The sequence below is a fragment of the Canis lupus genome, chromosome 25 (genome assembly GCF_011100685.1).
Source record: "Canis lupus familiaris isolate Mischka breed German Shepherd chromosome 25, alternate assembly UU_Cfam_GSD_1.0, whole genome shotgun sequence".
Taxonomy (NCBI): domain Eukaryota; kingdom Metazoa; phylum Chordata; class Mammalia; order Carnivora; family Canidae; genus Canis; species Canis lupus.
This window is the reverse complement of record NC_049246.1, coordinates 8929381-8948226: the sequence shown is the minus strand read 5'-3', so window position 1 is coordinate 8948226 and position 18846 is coordinate 8929381. Positions and strand designations below refer to the sequence as shown.

At 38.2% G+C, this 18846-nt stretch overlaps 1 protein-coding gene across 1 annotated transcript in view; it reads left to right on the top strand.

Moving 5' to 3' along the window:
* B3GLCT (beta 3-glucosyltransferase) overlaps positions 1-18846 on the top strand; it is a 123182-nt gene that overhangs the window by 44239 nt on the left and 60097 nt on the right. Inside the window, exon 7 of the mRNA XM_038574489.1 lies at positions 7148-7284. Within this exon, the coding sequence (XP_038430417.1) occupies positions 7148-7284 (137 nt within the window). The remainder of the gene's footprint in view (positions 1-7147; positions 7285-18846) is intronic.

The following is an 18846-nucleotide window of genomic DNA, read 5'->3' as shown; positions in this document are numbered from 1 at the left end:
CCAATCTAATAAAAACATTTAATTTAAAATTAAAAAGAATGAAATAATAGTTGAATATCTAGAAGCAATGTTAAAATAATTCTTTTTGAGGTTTTTATAGCTTTTGGAGGGATAGAACCTAAAATGAATCATTTTTATTTTTTTTTTATTTTATTTTTTTTTTTTTGAATCATTTTTAAATGACAATCTATTTACATGTGTTAGCAATTTCAGAGAGGTAAAAAGCTATAATGCAGAATTAAGAAATAAGTTTAAATTGCTTGTCTCTCTTTATCAACAATAACCACATATTATTTTAGATGAGAAGTGTTTCTTGGTTGCCAACTGTTTATCAAGCACTATGATAGCAGAGGCTAGGACAGACAAGGATCTTGATGATGTGGATGGTACAGAATGGCAGGGAGAAAACAGACCATTAAGGGAGCAATGAAAAGTGAGAGGTCTTATAGTAAGGGAAACATAGGGTGCTGTCAAAGCACATAGCAGGCCATCAAACCTTACCTCTGAGGGTCACGATAGGAGGTGATCTTTAATTTGAGTCCTGTAGGATGAGTAAAAGTTAATAGGAAAGAGTGTTTTAAGCAGAGGGAACAAAGTTTGAAGAGGTGTGGGGGTAAGAAGAGGTGCATCTCATATTAGAAGTTCAGTGCTACTTTCTGTATCCTTCTCTTTCATATTTTCAGATTTTATTTTGGGCAGATGTGATGTAGCAATTGGATCTTTTATTTCTAAGTTTCTAGCACTGAACAGAGTACTTAACACTTAATATGTGGTCAATGAGTTTTTGTGAATGACTGATTAACCCTGTAATGTCCGCTTTTTTGCTGGGCTAGCCCGTGTCTCAGGAGGATGCCCTAGAGATATGTCGAGAGTAATCAGGCTATTCATTTCTCTTGGAGAAGCCCAGGTTATACCCTGATCACCATATGGAATCCTTTAAGCTTGAAATAAGTAGACTTGGGCCCTTTCAGGTACCACTGGACACCTGCCCTACCCCTTTTCTGGTGTCCACTCCAGAACTAAATCAGGTTTATTGAGAATGTGGAGAAGGAAAGGTGGCTTCTGGGTGCCTGCTTGGTTGTTTGTTGATGTAGATAAATAATGTTGAGTGACAGTGATCATTCTCAAATACTGGAAAGTGTGTTACCTTAACAAAGCCACTGGTTTTGATGTTCTTTAAAAACTGTTAAGAGTCCATTATGATTTCTCTTTATGCTTTTGCTTTCAGAAAGATACAGATATAATTGAATGAGAAGGTTGTTAGGTTAAAAAGAAAAATCCTTCAAAGGAGAGAAGAATTATGAATGTGTCTTATCCCATCTTTTCAGATGATGCTAACCAGCATCTATGTACTTTGGCCATGTTTTGTGTAAAACATTTGTTAGGCTGTTATGTTTCCTTTTGACTTGAGAAAAACTCCCAAATCCTTTTTACAATGTAGGAGTTTTAATCTCCTTCTAGTGTTCATTTCACCTGGAGATTATTTTTCCATTATCCATATAGCTCTATTTCTGTGCAGAAGATGGTGACTCACTGTGCTTTTTAATGAAAATTGGAATGATAAATTTAAAAGTTCAAAGCAAGTTCATGAAAAGCAAGTACAGAATAGAGGTAAAATGAGATGTTTTCCCCTCCTTTCTGAGCTCAACCTTTAAAAAAAAAAATCAAGGATGCTTTATTTCTTTTGAAACTAGCATTAGGAAATAAAGATTACATAATGTTCAAGTTAGCTCAAACTAGTGTGCTTCCCCCTCCCCCCCACCATTTGAAATTTTAGAAACAAGGTATAAAGTAATACTGGCTTTGATAGAGATACAATAAACTATATTCAAATAATAATAGTGTAGTATGTTAGAATATCAATCTTTTTTTTGGATTCTGATTTTTTTTCCCTTCAGTCTGTCGTTCTTACTAATGCAAATTTACATTGTTACACAGTATTTTAAATGGAAAATTTAAATCCTTATTAAAGTAGTCATCTTTGTTAAACTGCCTTTCTAGGTGATTTCTATAAATTTCTTATCTTGCTGAAGTCTTTCTTTTTTTTCCCCACTGTATGCTTTTAATATAAGTGTGCATTTGCTGAAATGTATTGACATTTTAATAGAGGTAAAACACAGGTGCTGGTAAAGAGTATTCTAAGATACTAGTAGAACATTGTCTGAATTGTTATTTTACAGTTTATCTTGATTGTAATTGTCTTAATTACAATTATGTAATTGTTTTTATTATATATTAAGAAAATTGTTAAGGATGAGGGAATGCCTCTTTCCACAGATTTTGTATAAATTTCTCCCTTAGTTTATTTTTTTATTTTATTTTAATTTTTTTAAAGATTTTATTTATTTATTCATGAGAGACACAGAGAGAGAGAGAGAGAGACAGAGACAGAGACATAGAGAGAGAAGCAGGCTTCCTGCAGGGAGCCGGATGTGGGACTCGATTCCAGACCCCAGGACCATGCCCTGAGCCAAAGGCAGACAGACGCTAAACCGTTGAGCCACCCAGGCATCCCTCTCCCTTAGTTTAGATAATAACCCCTTCCCCTCCAAATATTGGAAAACAATCTTAACAATCTTAATCTATTCCTTGGGTAATAGCTGGACACTGCCACTAGGAGTTAAAACATAGAAACAGGTTCTGCATAAAATTATGTTTGCAGCAGGAAATTATAACAGTGAAGGATTAGCGAGCAATGTACTGAAAATCTCCTGCGGCATTTTTTTTTAAACAAGCTATATTGATATTGTATGTTAAATGTGATGATTTTCATATTCGGTAATGTTTAGCAGTTTGATAAAGTCCTATCTTACTGATTTTTTTTTCTTACTGATTTTTTAAAAAGATCTTGAATTTCTCTCTTAAGCCAAAGCCATTTACCTTATAATTATCCCCCTTGCCCAGTGATGATTTAAAATATCCATAAAATATCAAGAGAATCATGATGTAGCTCTATACCCTAAGTGCACAGTTGTATTGATGGGTTGCACACAGGTTCAGTTATGACCTCTCGGTGAATTGACCCAAACTAAGGGTCTGGGAGGTATTTGGGACAATTTCACAATCAGAAGAGAGAATATGTTGTCCTGCCTGTTTTTTTATTTTCTGATCAGGAACAGGGAGCGCGTTGGTGATGGTTGGATAATAGAGAAAATATGCAAAACTTTTAGAATTTAGGAAGCTTGATTGAAATTACTTATTAGAGAAACTTCTCTAACAGGGTGGTTGCCATTTGAAGCTCTCCTGGGCTTGCTCCATTCATTTAACTAGTGAGCACTTATTACATGTTAGTTATTCTGGTGGGGATATAGCAGTGAGCAAAATGGACAGTTTCCCTCCTAAGGAGGGGGATGTTCTCGTGACAGGGGAGATAGGCAAGGAGCAAAAATGCAAACAGCATCTGATGGTAGTAAGAGCGGAGCACAAAAAGAATGAGAGGGATAAGGGATAGGTTGGGGGTGGGCTTACTATTCTGTACAGGGTATCAGGTCACTTTTGAGCAGAGTATGAAGGAACCCAGGGAGTGAGCCATGTGCTCCCTACTCCTGTACCAGACAGCTTACTCCATACCTCTACTTGTCTAATCAGAACCCCACATTCAACATATACAAGACTGAACTCTTAATGCGCCTTTCAAACCTCTCCCATCTTTAGTCTTCTTCATCTCAGAAATGGCAGCACGGTCTATCCAGTTGCTCAGAGAAAAAAACCTATGACTCATGATTGATTCTTCTTTTTCTCTCAATCCTATGTTGGCATATCTCATTGACTCCACCTCCAAAATATACCTTCTTCCATCTTCTCTCCATGTTTATTACTGCCTTTCTGGTCCAGGCTACCATCATCTCTTGCCTTGACAATTATTAGAGTCTCCTTGCTGGTCTCTTGGTTTCTACTCTTGCCATCCTAGTAATCTAGCCTCTTGGTAATTCAGATCATACCACTCCTCTGTTCAGAAACTTCCACTGGTTTCCCATTGCAACTAAGATAGTTTCACTAGATTCAGCATTTTAGGTTGGCAGTGATTTTCTTCTATCACTGTAGAGATGTTCCATTGCCTTTTACATTCTATTGTTTCCATTGAAAATCCAACCATATGTCTTATTTTAATTCCTTTAAAAGAAATGTGTATACCCCTCTCCCCTCAAGCTACTTTTAAGATTTTCTCTATCTTTGGTCTTTTCAACCAACATATACCGCTATGTGGTTTCCTCTGTACTTTATTGGTATTTATAGAGCTTTTTGAATCTATGGCTTGGTGACTTTTGTTAGTTCTGGAAGATTCTAAGCCTCTATTTTTTCAAATGTTGATTCAGTTCCATTCTCTTTCTCTTCCTATTCTGGCCTCCTAATTTCATATGTTTTAGACCTGATTCTCACTGTTTCTCATATTGCTTTAGTGCTCTTTTCTCAATTTTCCTCCTTTTGTTTTCTTTTTTTTTGTGTGTGTATCACACAATAGTGTTTACTGACTTACTACCTTCCAAGTCACTAAGCTTTCCTTGTTCTGTGTCTAATATCCTATTGAATTCCTAAGTTTGGTTATCACATTGGTCAGTTTTAGAATTTCCATTTGACTTTTTTTTATTTTTCTAGATCTTTGATAAAATTCTTCATCTTTTTACCAATTTCCTTAAATATACGAATTCTACTTATTTTTTTAATAACTGCAGTACTTATCTGTGTGTATCTTTCTATTTCTCATTTTTCTCTTTGCTTTTGTTCTGGTGCTGTTTCTTGGCATGCCTGGTAATTTTTTGCTAAATGCCAGATAGTTTACATGAAAAAATCAAAGAGGTTGTGGATGATATCGGTGCCTACAGGAGGATTTAATATTCTTCTAAGTTGTAGACCTTGTTTAGGTAGGTCTATTTACAGACTGCCCTTACTTCTAGACCCCTTTCTTCCAGCAGACCCTGTATATGGGCCTTGGGCTCCCCAGTACCCCTGCTGAAGACTTTGGTCAGCAGTTAGCCTCTCTCCTGCTCCTTTCCACTTGGTTCTTGATTCTTTTCTATTTTTTTTCCTTCCCAGGCTAGGAGTTGAAAAGAAATCACATGCAGAATTTGGGGCTCACTTTTCTGGATCCTCTTAAATCTGGATCCTTCTAAGCCTCTTAAATCCTTAAATATCTTCTTGGCAACCTCCAGCTCCAACCCTTCTCTCAGTCCAGCAAGGCTGTGGAGTCCCAGATGCTGCTTTCTGTGGTGTGCCATTCTCTGCTATGGGAACAACTGGTAAATTCCTTGAAGGTAAAAGGAGGTGATTACAGTGTTCTCTTCTCTTCTCTCTTGGATATTTGCCCTCATCTACTATTTGTTTTTGGTTTCTGATGCCCTTAATTATTTGGTTTAAGTATTTTTCTCCAGCTTTAGTGCTTGTTCTCAGTGGGAGAGCCAGTCTGATCCAGGCTATTCTGTTGTGGCCAGAAGTGGCAGCCTTCCACTGCATTTGGAGTAAAGTCTACATTGTTCCCCACTGGCATCTGAAATCCACCCTGGGCCGTCTCCTGTCTGTCTCTTTTATACCATGTTTCCCCATATCCAGTATATTCTACCTCATTGGACTTCTTTTTCCATCAAATGTATCAAGCTTGTTTTCACCTTGGGACTTTGTAGTAACTGCCTTGATGGCTCTTCCCCAGATTTATACCTAGCTGGCTCCTTGGTATTGTTTATTCTCAGTTCATTTGTTAGCTCACGAGAGGTTTCTCTCTCTTTCCAGGGAAGTCCCCAGGCACTTGGTTTTATTTTTATCCTAGCATACTGCAGTCACCACCTGACCCTACTTTACTGATTTTCTATTTCCCTGCTATTGTGTAAGCTGCGTTCCCACCTGGTGTGGGATAAATGTCAAATGTGAATTGATAACAATAATAAATGTTAATCGAATGAATGAATAAATAAATAAGATAGACACTAATTCTGGAAAGAATTTTTCAGATTCTCCTTTGTAAACCTCAGTAGGGCATAAAGGAACACTTGTTTTCTTTGCCTTAATAGCATTTTGGTATGGAATTTTCTGTAAAATACACTTTTATATGACTATGGCATAATGATGACTAATATTTTGCTCATCTTGTTGATAAACTAAATTACTCTCTTTGTAAAGATTATGTCATGTTCATTATCATAGAGCATTAATTATGTTTTTGTTAAAATTCTTTAGAAAGTAATAACCCATGCTAATTCTATATCACCCAGAGTACTTAATTAGCTAAAATTAATGATATGACTTTGTTTTGGGTCATATGTGAAATGGCCATTTCACATATGAAATGAAAGAAAGTGACATTTATTTATTTTCAGTTTTTATTTTTTTGGATATACATTCAAAATACATTTTACTTTTATTTATTTTATTTAAATTCAATTAATTAACATATAGTGTATTATTCATTTCAGAGGTAGAGTGCCACTGAGTGATTCATCAGTGTTTATTTATTTATTTATTTTTAAAGATTTTTTATTTATTTATTTATGAGAGACACAGAGACAGAGAGAGACAGAGACACAGGCAGAGGGAGAAGCAGGCTCCATGCAGGGAGCCTGACACGGGACTCGATCCCAGGTCTCTAGGATCACACCCTGGACTGAAGGTGGCGCTAAACCGCTGGGCCCCCGGGGCTGCCCACACTCAGTGTTTATCACATCACATGCCCTCCTTAATGTCCATCACCCAGTTACCCCATCCCCTACCCCCACCTCTCCAGCAACCCGTTTGTTTCTTTTTTAAATTATTTTATTTATTTATTTATTTATTTATTTATTTATTTATTTATTTATTTATTTATTTATTTATTCCCAGTTTGTTTCTTATAGTTAAGAGTCTCTTATGGTCTGTCTCCCTCTCTAATTTTGTCTTATTTTTCCCCTCCCTTCCCCTATGATCTTCTGTTTTGTTTCTTAAATTCCACATATGAGTGAAATCATAAAATTGTCTTTCTCTGATTGACTTATTTCACTTAGCATAATACCCTCTAGTTCCATCCAGGTTGTTGCAAATGGTAAGATTTCATTTTTTTTTGATGGTGAAGTGATATTCCAGTGTGTGTGTGTGTGTGTGTGTGTGTGTGTGTGTGTGTGTGTTGTGTGTGAGATCACGTCTTCTTTATAAGAAAGTGACATTTTATATCTTTATTTAACAGGAATGGTTTTTAGGAAAAGCATTACATGATGAAGAATCTACAATAATTCACCATTATGCCTTTTCTGAAAATCCTACAATTTTTAAATATCCAGACTTTGCTGCTGGCTGGGCCCTTAGTATTCCACTTGTAAACAAGTAAGAACTTATTATAGACTTTGTGTGCGTGTGTGTGTGTGTGTGTGTGTGTGTACGTGCGCATGCACATACAGGTCAACTTTTATTTCACGGAGTATGGTAATTGATGGATCTCAAGTGAGTTTTGCTGCTGGAGGCAGTGTGTGGTAGAGTGGGAAGACCTGGAGCAGGAGTCAATATCTGAGATTCTTGCTTCTGCTCTGTCACTTACTAGTTCCCTCAGACAGATTACTCAACCATTCTTTATTTTCTTTTCCTCACCTGCAATACAGTGAATAAGAAATTGGGGGCCCAATGGGAGGGCATATAAGTACTCTGAGAACTCTACCTCCAGAGTTGTTATTACTATTATTAATGGATCTAGTTAGCTATAAGTATGCCTTTGATCATCAGTAAGAAAATGAATCAGTAAACATGCCCAGGATGGGAGTTGATGGCAAATTATGTATGTCGATGTATATGTTTCAACAGAGGCCAGACAAGAAGGACAGTTACCAGAGTCTCTGTAGATATCCATACCTAGCTATTTGTGTGTATAATTGCAATAATGCTTTTTTCAATGTGAAAAGTAAAGGTAATTAAGTTGTAATTCAGGAGAAATATGATTGTTGACAGACTCTTAATTCAAATGCTTCAGGTTAATTATTATGTTTTTTTTCTTTAGGGAATGGAAAGGTGATAAAACATTTGTGGCCTTTATATCATCAGAGATGGAAGGGCTTCTGTTATTTATTACATTAGATACACTGTTTCTAGGGTTTTGAGTCTTGGGAAACTTTATAGCCGATTGTAGAAATACAGCATAGTTGTACCTTGTCATTTGTGACTAGCCAACACTTATTGACTACTCCTTTGACATTTGAAAGTTTTTACAATGTAAGACCCTGCTTCCCAATGTAGAATCCAGAAAAGGACAACAATAACACCTCCATGTTGTGTAGCCTTCCTTCCCAGTAGACAGCAGCTACATGAGGTAAGCTCTAATAGGTTGATGCACTGTGTAAAATCGTTTTTGGGAACTGAGTTATATGGAGAAAGAGACAACATATGCTGGTCCATTTGACTTGAGAGGTCATATTAGAGGAGGGGTCATTTGGAGGCTGGCAGCTAAGAATAGCTTCCTGATGATGGCTGAGGCCACAGCTCCTCGGCTACCCATTTCTGTAGTATAAATCTGGAGGTTGTCCTTGGAGTCTTAGCCTCGAATATCTTTATTCTGATTTTCCAGTAATCTGTGAGATATTATATGTATTAATGAGTCTACTTTGTGCTTGAACTGGCCAGAGTGGATTCTGTTATCTCCAACTAAAATGTGTGTTGGACCCATGGACCCATCCTGAGAATACCAGGCAGGGATGCCCTGCCCCCAGCCTATGCCAGACATGCCTAGGAGGGCCACACACTCTCTCTGCTCCATTCTTGGAAGGGTTGGGCAGGAGGGGAAGGGGAACTAGAAGAGAGAGTTGTTATTCCCTTCTTACCCTACACTGATTTGCCTGGCTCTGCTCTGCTGGAGTGAAGGGAAGATAATTCTGTTTCAGTAGCCCAGGGTCATCTTTATTCTCAAATTAATTAAGCTTGAGTTTGCTGTAGCTTGAAGACCAGGAGCCCCCAGGACGCTCTCTTCCCATTATGTCCAGAAGCGTTATGTTTGGGCCCAGTTCAGCTACCTCTGTTCTGTCTGGACTCTCCAGAGCCATGAGTGGCACATCCCAGCCCTGGGTTGTTCCTTGTGCTTTACAGATTCTCACCCTGGCAGTAGCCTTCCTCTGGTCTGTCCTCACTCTCTATACTTAGCTTCATAGCCCGGAATTATGTGAGCTCACTTCTCTACAGAAGTTCTGGCGGTTCTGGTTTCTCTGACTTGGGGGTTATAAGCTCTTCCTAAGTCTACTTGTCTTCCATTTTCTGGAGAAACAAGTCCCTTGATAGAGGGACAGGTACAGCTATAATTTGTGTTGTGCAGTACTCTGAGCACAGATCCCACCTTCTTCTCCCAAGGTGGAAGAGAAACCCACGGACCTGCAAAGACCCCATTCAGTAAGCCTGGAATATAACTGTCTCTCTGAAGCCAGCATAACTCCTTTCTCCATTCTTCCCTTCTGATCTAGGAGGCCACTCATCCAGGAAACAAATCCTGTAGTTTAGAAAGTTTCACTTTTTCCATCCCGCATCCAGCAAAGACCTTGGAGGCTCCCTAATGCTGGATACAATTCACCTTTTACTGAGTTCAGTGTGATAAGGTACTTAATTATTGCTTTCCTTTTGACTTTTAAACCAAGTGGATGGAAGTAATCTGTGTTGGACAGATCTTTGACTCCTAGCATCCGCTTAAAGGACAGTGTAGCCTAACTCATTGCTTGGCAGCCAGGCAGTTCTCTTCTACAAAACCTCTTGGGTCTGTGAATTCTGCCTTCTGGCTTCACTGCTTATAAGCTGGAGAGGCAGCCAAAGTTCTGGCAGGTTCTGTTGACTCTGGCTTATGCTTGTCTCATAACTACCTCATGTTCACTATATGACTAACTGCCAGGGGCTTTGTGAATTGGGGCTGCAGTTTCTGTACTAGCCAAGGTATTCGTCTTATTGAGGGGAGACTGTGTTATGGATGACTTGGTGTTCCATAGATGTCACACCAGCCATGCTTCTCTTCTTGTCATCTTTACGAAGTCATTGAAAACATCTATTGATAAGTGTTCTTACTGTCTTTATGGTCAAGCTTAGCAATATTTTCTACTGAGATATGGGAGAGGACTGAGGGCTTCATGTCATTGTGGTATGGTATGTAAGGAACTTCATATGGGAATTGGGGCCAAAAGACTAATCTTTTGTATAAGTTTCAAAAATTTCCAGCAGTTCACCCATAACTCTGGCATGATAGAGGAATAAGGCACCAGTTAACCTTCTGCATTCAGTGTCATCTGATTTCATAACACTGAACGATTTCCAACAAACTGCACAATGTTTGTAGTTAATTAATATCCATGGTCTTCTCTGTGCTTCTCCTCCCTTTTTCTGCAAGCAAAAACAATCCTGTTGAAGATGCTGGTTCTCAATCTCTCATGCTTAGTACACAGCCTCCTGAAACCACATACAGCATCAGTTCATCCTAAATTTGGTTCCCTTTATTGATTTAAGGCAAAAAGGGCTACATGTTTTGTTTGTTTTTTGTTTCTTTGTTTATGTTCAGCAGTGGAGAACCTCTCTAACCATGGAATGTAAGTGCTATTCCTCAGTCACTAGTTGGATCTTATCTGATTGAAGTTGGTTGAGTCAACTTCAGGCATATACTAAATCCTGAACCATTAATGGTTGCAGGGAATTTCAGTGCTTTGGTTAGGTTCAAACTAATTCCGACCCTGAAGCCCATTTGTTGGGCTTAGTAATTAATCAAAATAAAAAGTCTCTTTTAGGGCAGCCCGGGTGGCTCAGCGGTTTGGTGCGGCCTTCAGCCCGGGGTGTGATCCTGGAGACCTGGGATCGAGTCCCGCATCGGGCTCCCTGTATGGAGCCTGCTTCTCCCTCTGCCTGTGTCTTTGCCTCTCTCTATCTTTCATGAATAAATAAATAAATAATCTTAAAAAAGTCTCTTTTAAAAATTTTTTTATTTAAATTCAATTAGCCAACCTATAGTACATCATTAGTTTCAGATGTAGTGTTCAGTAATTCATCAGTTGCGTATAACACCCAGTGTTCATCACATGCCCTCCTTAATGCCCATCACCCAATTACCCCATCTCCTCACCCACTTCCCTCCAAGAACCCTCAGCTTGTTTCCTAGAGTTAAGAGTCTCTCATGGTTTTTCTCTCTCTCTGATGACTTCTCCTTCAGTTTTCCCTTCCTTCCCCTATGATCCTCTGTGCTGTTTTATACTCCACATGTGAGTAACACCATATGATAATTATCTTTCCTGGTTTGACTTATTTTGCTTAGCATAATACCCTCTAGTTCCATCCACATTGATGTAAGTGGTAAGTATTCATCTTTTCTGATGGCTGAGTAGTATTCCATTATATATGTGTGTGTATACACACACACACCACATCTTCTATATCCATTCATCTGTCCATGGACATCTTGGCTCTTTCCAGTTTGGCTATTGTGGACGTTGCTGCTTGGACATTGGGGGTGCAAGTGCCCCTTTGGATCACTACTTTTGTGTCTTTGGGGCCTAGTAGTGCATTGCTGGGTCACAAGGTAATTCTATTTTTAAGTTCTTGAGGAATCTCCATACCATTTTCCAGAGTGGCTGCACCAGCTTGCATTCCTACCAACAGTGTAAAAGGATTTCCCTTTCTCTGCACCCTCACCGTTTGTTGTTTCCTGTCTTGTTAATTTTAGCCATTTTGACTGGTGTAAGGTGATATTTCATCGTTGGTTTTGATTTATATTTCCCTGACGAGAAGTGATGCTGAGCATTTTTTTCATGTGTCTGTTGGCCAGGTGTAGGTATTCTTTGAAGACATGACTGTTCATATCTTCTGCCCATTTCTTGACTGGATTCTTAGGGTTTTTTTGGTGTTTGAGTTTGAAAAGTGCTTTATAGATCTTTGATACTAGCCCTTTATCTGATATGTCATTTGCAAATATCCTCTCCCATTCTGTAGGTTTCCTTTTAGTTTTTTCAGTTATTTCCTTTGCTGTGCAGAAGTTTTTTTTTTTTTTTTTTTTTTTTTTATCTTGATGAAGTCCTAATAGTTCATTTTTGCTTTTGTTTCCCTTGCCTTTGGAGATGTGTCTTACAAGAAGTTGCTATGGCTGAAGTCACAAAGGTTGCTGCTTGTGTTCTCCTCTAGGATTTTGATAGATTCCATCTCACATTTAGGTCTTTCATACATTTTGAGTTTATCTTTGTGTATGGAGTAAGAAAAAGGTCCAGTTTCATTCTTCTACACGTGGCTGTCCAATTTTCCCAGCACCAGCACCATTTACTGAAGAGACTGTCTTTTTTTCCATTGGATATTCTTTCCTGCTTTGTTGAAGATTAGTTGACAATAAATTTGAGGGTCCATTTATGGGTTTTCTATTCTGTTCTAATGAGCTGTGTGTCTGTTTTTGTGACAGAACCATACTGTCTTGATGATCACAGCTTTGTAATACAGCTTGAAATCAGGCATTGTAATGCCTTCAGCTTTGGTTTTCTTTTTCAACATTTCTTTGGCTACTTGGGGTCTTTTCTGGTTCCATACAAATTTTAGGATTATTTGTTCCAGCTCTGTGAAAAATGTTGATGGTATTTTGATAGGGATTACATTGCTCTGAGTAGCATAGACATTTTCACAATATTTATTTTTCCAATCCATGAGCATGAAATGTTTTTCCATCTCTTTGTGTCTTACTCAATTTCTTTCATATGCATTCTGTAGTTTTTAGAGTACAGATCCTTTACCCCTTTGATTAGGTTTATTCCTATGTATCTTATGGGTTTTGGTGCAATTGTAAATAGGATCGATTCCTTAATTTCTCATCCATCTTGTTAGTATATAGAAATGCAACTGATTTCTGTGCATTGATTTTGTATCCTGCCATGTTGCTGAATTGTATGAGTTCTAGTAATTTTGGAGTGGAGTCTTTCAGGTTTTCCACATAAAGTATCATGTCATCTGTGAAGAGTAAGAGTTTGACTTGTTTTCTAATTTTTTTTTTAAGATTTTATTTATTTATTCATGAGAGACACACAGAGAGAGAGAGAGTCAGAGACATAGGCAGAGGGAGAAGCAGGCTCCATGTAGGAAGCCCCATGTGGGACTCAATCCTGGGACTCTGGGATCACGCCCTGAGTCAAAGGCAGACGCTCAGCTGCTGAGCCACTCAGGCATCCCTTCTTTTCCAATTTGAATGCCCTTTATTTCTTTTGATTGTCTGATTGCTGAAGCTAGGATTTCTAGTACTATGTTGAATAGCAGCAGTGAGAGTAGACATCTCTGTCATGTTTCTGACCTTAAGGGGAAAGCTTTGTTTTTCCCCATTGAGAAGATACTCACTGTGGGCTTTTCATAGATGGCTTTTATGATATTGAGGTATGTTCCTTCTATCCCTATACAGTGGAGAGTTATAACCACAGGATGCTGTATTTTGTCAGATGCTTTCTCTGCATCAATTGAGAAGATCATATGGTTCTTGCCCTTTCTTTTTTTAATGTTGTGTATCATGCTGATTGATTTGCAAATGTTGAACCACCCATGCAGCCCAGGAATAAGTCCCACCCAATCATGGTGAATAGTCCTTTTAATGTACTATTGGATCCTATTTGTAGTATCTTGGTAAGCATATTGGCGTCCATGTTTATCAGGGGTATCTGTCTGTAATTCTCCTTTTTAATGGGGTCTTTGTCTGATTTGGAGATCATAAGTTAATGCTCACTTCACAGAACAAGTTTGGAAGTTTTCCTTCCATTTATATTTTTTGAAACAGCATCAAAAGAATAGGTATTATTTCTTCCTTAAATGTTTGGTAGAATTCCCTTGGGAAGCCATCTGGCCCTGGACTCTTGTTTTTTGGTAGGTTTTTGATTATTGCTTTAATTTCCTTGCTGGTTATGGGTCTGTTAAGATTTTCTCTTTCTGGGCAGATGGGGTGGCTCAGTGGTTTACCGCCACCTTCAGCCCAGGGCCTGATCCTGGAGACCCGGGATAGAGTCCCATGTCAGGCTCCCTGCATGGAGCCTGCTTGACCCTCTGCCTGTGTCTCTGCCCCTCTCTCTCTCTCTGTCTCTCTCTCTCTGTCTCTCTCATGAATAAATAAGTAAAATCTTTAAAAAAACAAAAAGATTTTCTCTTTCTTCCTGTTTCAGTTTTGGAGGTTTATAAGTTTCCAGGAATGCATCCATTTCTTTCAGGTTGCCTAATTTGTTGGCATATAGTTGCTCATAATATATTCTTAAAATCATTTGTATTTTCTTGGTGTTGGTTGTGCTCTCTCCTCTTTCATTCATGATTTTATTTGGATCCTTTCCCTTTTTTTTTTTAACGATTTTATTTATTTATTCATGAGAGACACAGATAGAGAGGGAGGCAGAGACACAGGCAGAGGGAGAAGCAGGCTTCATGCAGGGAGCCCGACGTGGGACTTGATCCCTGGTCCCTAGGATCACGCCCTGGGCTGAAGGCAGGTGCTAAACCTCTGAGCCACACAGGGATCCCCCTTTCCCTTTTTTTTTGATACATCTGGCTGGGGGTTTATAGGTCTTATTAATTCAAAGAACCAGCTTATAGTTTTGTTGATCTGTTCTATTGTTCTGGTTTCTGTTTCATTGATTTCTGCTCTAATCTTTATTACTTTTTTTCTTCTGCTTGGTTCAGGCTAGATTTGCTGTTCTTTATCCAGCTCCTTTCAGTATAAGGTTAGCTTGTGTATTTGAGATTTTTCTAATTTTTTGAGAGAGGCTTGTATTGCAAAGTACTGCCCTCTTAGGACTGCCTTTGCTGTATACCAGAGGTTTTGAACAGTTGTGTTTTCATTTTCATTAGTTTCCATGAATCTTTTTATACCTAAAGGATATTAATCTTTTTAATTCTTCTCTAGTTTTCTGGTTGACCCATTCATCTTTTAATAGGACACTCTTTAACACTCTTTAACTAAATTTGAGTTTCTTCCAAATTTCCTCTCGTGATTGAGTTCAAGTTTCAAAGCATTGTGGTCTGAAAATATGCAGGGAATAATCCCAATCTTTTGGTATTGGTTGAGGCCTGATTTGTGACCCAGTATGTGATCTGTTCTGGAGAATTTTCCATGTGAACTTGAGAAGAATGTGTATTCTGTTGTTTTAGGTTGGAATGCTGTGTATATGCCTGTGAAGTCCGTCTGGTCCAGTGTCTCATTTGCCTGGGTGGAGTTGATCTGCCCTTGTTTCCTTATTGATCATCTACTTATATGATCTGTCCATTGTTTATATGATCCGTCCATTGCTTTGAGTGGGATGTTGAAGTCCCCTACTATAAATGTGTTATTTTCAATGTGTTTCTTTATTTGGTTATGAAATTTTGGTTATTAAATTAATTTGGTTGATTAAAATTAAATTAATTTGGCTGTTCCTAAATTAGGAACACAAATATTTATAATTGTTAGATCTTGTTGAGCTGACCCTATAAGTATGATATAGTGTCACTCTTCATCTCTTACTAGTCTTTGGTTTAAAATCTAATTTGTCTGATATGAGGATTGCTACTCTAGCTTTCTTTTGAGGTCCATTAGCATAGTAAATGCTTATCCACCCCCTTACTTTCAGTCTGGAGGTGTCTTTACGTCTAAAATGACTCTTGTACACAGCATTGATGGGTCTTCCTTTTTTATCCAATATGTCTTTATGTCTTTTGATTGGAGCATTTAGCCCATTTACAGTCAGAGTAACTATTGAAAGGTATGAATTTAGTGCTATTGTATTACCTGTAATACAATACAGGTTTTATTAAACAATACCCTGTTTCTGTAGATTGTCTCTGTTTCTTTCTGGTTGATATTACTCTTGGGCTCTCTCTTCAGTTACAGCATCCCCCTTAATATTTCTTGCAGGGCTGGCTTGGTGGTGACAGATTCTTTCAGTTTCTGTCCTAGAAGCCCTGTATCTCTCCTTCCATTCTGAATGACAGCCTTGCTGGGTAAAGTATTGGATAAAGTATCCAATATTTTATCCAAGCTAAATAAACATGGCTGCATGTTTTTTTCATTTATTACCCTGTATATTATCATGCCAGCCCTTTCTGGCCTGTCAGGTCTCTGTGGATAGGTCTGATGCTGGTCTAATATTCCTACCCTGTAGGTTAGGAACCTGTTGTCTCAAGCTGGTTTCAAGATTTTCGCTTTATCTCTGAAATCTGCAAGCTTCACTATTATATGTTGGGGTGTTGATCTATTTTTATTGATTTTGGGAGGAGTCCTCTCTACCTCTTTAGCATGAATGCGTGTTTCCTTCCCCAGGTTAAGGAAACTCTCAGCTATGATTTGCTCAAATATATCTGTGGCCCTCTCTCTTTTCATCTCCCTCAGGGTTTCCAGTAATTCAAATATTTTTCATTTTATGGCTTTGCTGATTTCTTGAAGCCTCCCCTCAGGGTTCATTAGTTGTTTTTCTCTCTCCTCAGCTTCCTATGCATCAACTTGTCTTCTATGTTACTTAATTCTGCCTCATTTACCTTAGCTGTTAGAGCATCCAGTTTAGACTGTATCTCAAAGCATTTATAATTTTGGCTTGATTAGGTATCATTTCTGCACTAAGAGATTCTCTAGTGGGTTTTTTTTTTTTGCTTTTTCCAAACCCAACTATTAATTTTATACTTATCCTGAATTCCATCTCTGACATTTGACTTATATCCATATTGATCAGATCTGTGGCAGAGTATTACCTCTGGTTCTTTCTTTTGTTGTGAATTCCTCCTTCATTTTGTCCAGAGAAGAATGGATGATGAACAAGTAAGTACTATCAAGAATATCAACTAAGACCCAAGTGAAATACACTAGACAAATCCCAAGAGGTCAGAAACCAGAAAAAAAAAATGAAAAAAACAAAAAGAGAAAAAAAAAAGTGTATATGGGGGTAATAGAGAATATCATCCCACAGGGTGGACAGAATAGGGTGATCCACTTGATCCCGAGTGAATTTTGGTCTGTGTGTTAGAAGATACTACATACCAAATTGTAAAGAAAGCAAAACTTATGTATATATACAAAATTAAAATTGAACAGTGAAAGGAAGCCAAAATGAAGAATATATCTATAAAATGTAAATGTAAAAAACAAAGAGTTGATAAAATAAGAAACTAGTTGAAATGGGAAAAAAGAAAAAAAAAGGAAAATTTTAAACTGAAAGATAAGTGAATTGTGAGAAAAAAACCCATGAATTCTATATATTATTTTCCCCTAGTACTGGAGTTTTACAATGCTGTGTGGCCTGTACATTTGCTGTTCACCTGTTCTTCCAGTTGGTCTTCTGGAGGAGGGGCCTGCTGTGCTGATTCTCAGGTGTCTGTGCCTGGGTGGATTTGCCCTGCCCCTTGCCAGGGGCCTGGGCTCAGTGTAAGCTGTTTTTGGTTGCTCTGTGTGGCTTTTATTTCCTCAAAGGTTTCTGTGCCTCTTTTAGAGGATTGAAATAAAAATGGCTGCATCCTGATCTCCAGCCCCAGAGCTGAAAGATTGCAGTGCTGTCTCTTCAGTGAACCCTCAGGAATAGATGGTCTTCACTGGCTTACAAATGGGGCTGTAAAACTCAGTGGAACTTCTCCTAATGTGGAGTCGAAGGGGCCCCCTGCCTGTTGCAAGTTTCCAGGCTTGCTGATTGTGTCTTTAGAGCTTGTGTTTTGGGACATGACTTAATGTCTTCTAAAAATAGAAAAGCTGAATATCAAGTGTCATATTTGCCAGGAACTGAATATTTGATGAGGAAATATTTTATCTGAGTAATTAGAATTTCTGACCTTAATTTTTTTTTTTTTTTTGGCATTGTTGGTTACTGAAATTAGCATTTGGAGAACCCTCGTGCTATCTTGTTGTATAGAAAAGAGAAACCTAGTGCCCACTTTTAGGACTTGCTTTTTAAATTCGGTAGATGCCCTGCACACTTTTAGGACTTGACCATATTTGTAAGTTGACTGACTTAGGCTCAGGGTGTTAGAGGCAGACTTGTCCATGTGACCTTGATGCTGAGGTAACCATCACTTAATGTTATAGTAGACCTCATGAGCTGCCAGGCACATCCACTTAAAAATGTCAGTGTATGTCTTTGTGTGTCTTTGAATTAGTCATTGTCCATCTTAATGAAATTCTGTCCGTGCCCCTCTAAGGTCTCCCTCAAATACAAATGTTTAAGAATTGAATGAAAAAGAAACTTAGAGTAAAAAAATTAGAAAGCATGTTGAGGGTAACAAGGCAGAAGTATTTATTGCCTAGTAAAAAAGGGGCCTGTGATGCACGGCCATCTAACAACGGACGCCAAAACCACTGGGTTCCCACCACAACTCCGTGCCCCTGGCCTGTGGCAGGAGGTGCAGGTTTATGATTTTCTCTGTCTTTGGTATCTGAATGTGGTCTGATCAGATTTTGAAGACACTTGGCATAAGTCCAGATTCCAAAATTACCTTGATTCTGTTTATTTATAAAAACTGGCTCTAACTGAGCAGGCTTCAAATGGGATGAGAATCCACGCCAGGGCAGATTTTTTTCTCTTAACATATATTGGGAGTGTGTCTGAGAACGTTGTCTCTTTATGTATCCTCACCCACTCCTCCTGAAAAATCTGTGGGCTGGTATTGAGCAGGAATGTGACTGAGATTACCTGGGCTGCTTTTGGAGCTACCTGCCCCCAAGCTTCATTAATAATCTACACCTGGACAAATACTTTAATACTAAACTTAAGTGATAACCTGTGTCTTTCTTCCTTTCCTCTAATTAAAAGTAAATTTTAAAAGAAATCTTTGTGGTTCAACTAGGCTGAAAACTCAGTAAAGAGTTTGAAACTTATTACTACATTTCCTTTTAAAACCACTATTATATCTTTATAGTTAAAATATGTGCTAGGGGGTTTGTAATAGAAACCAATGGTCTAGCCTGTAGCCCTTTGATGGATATAGAAC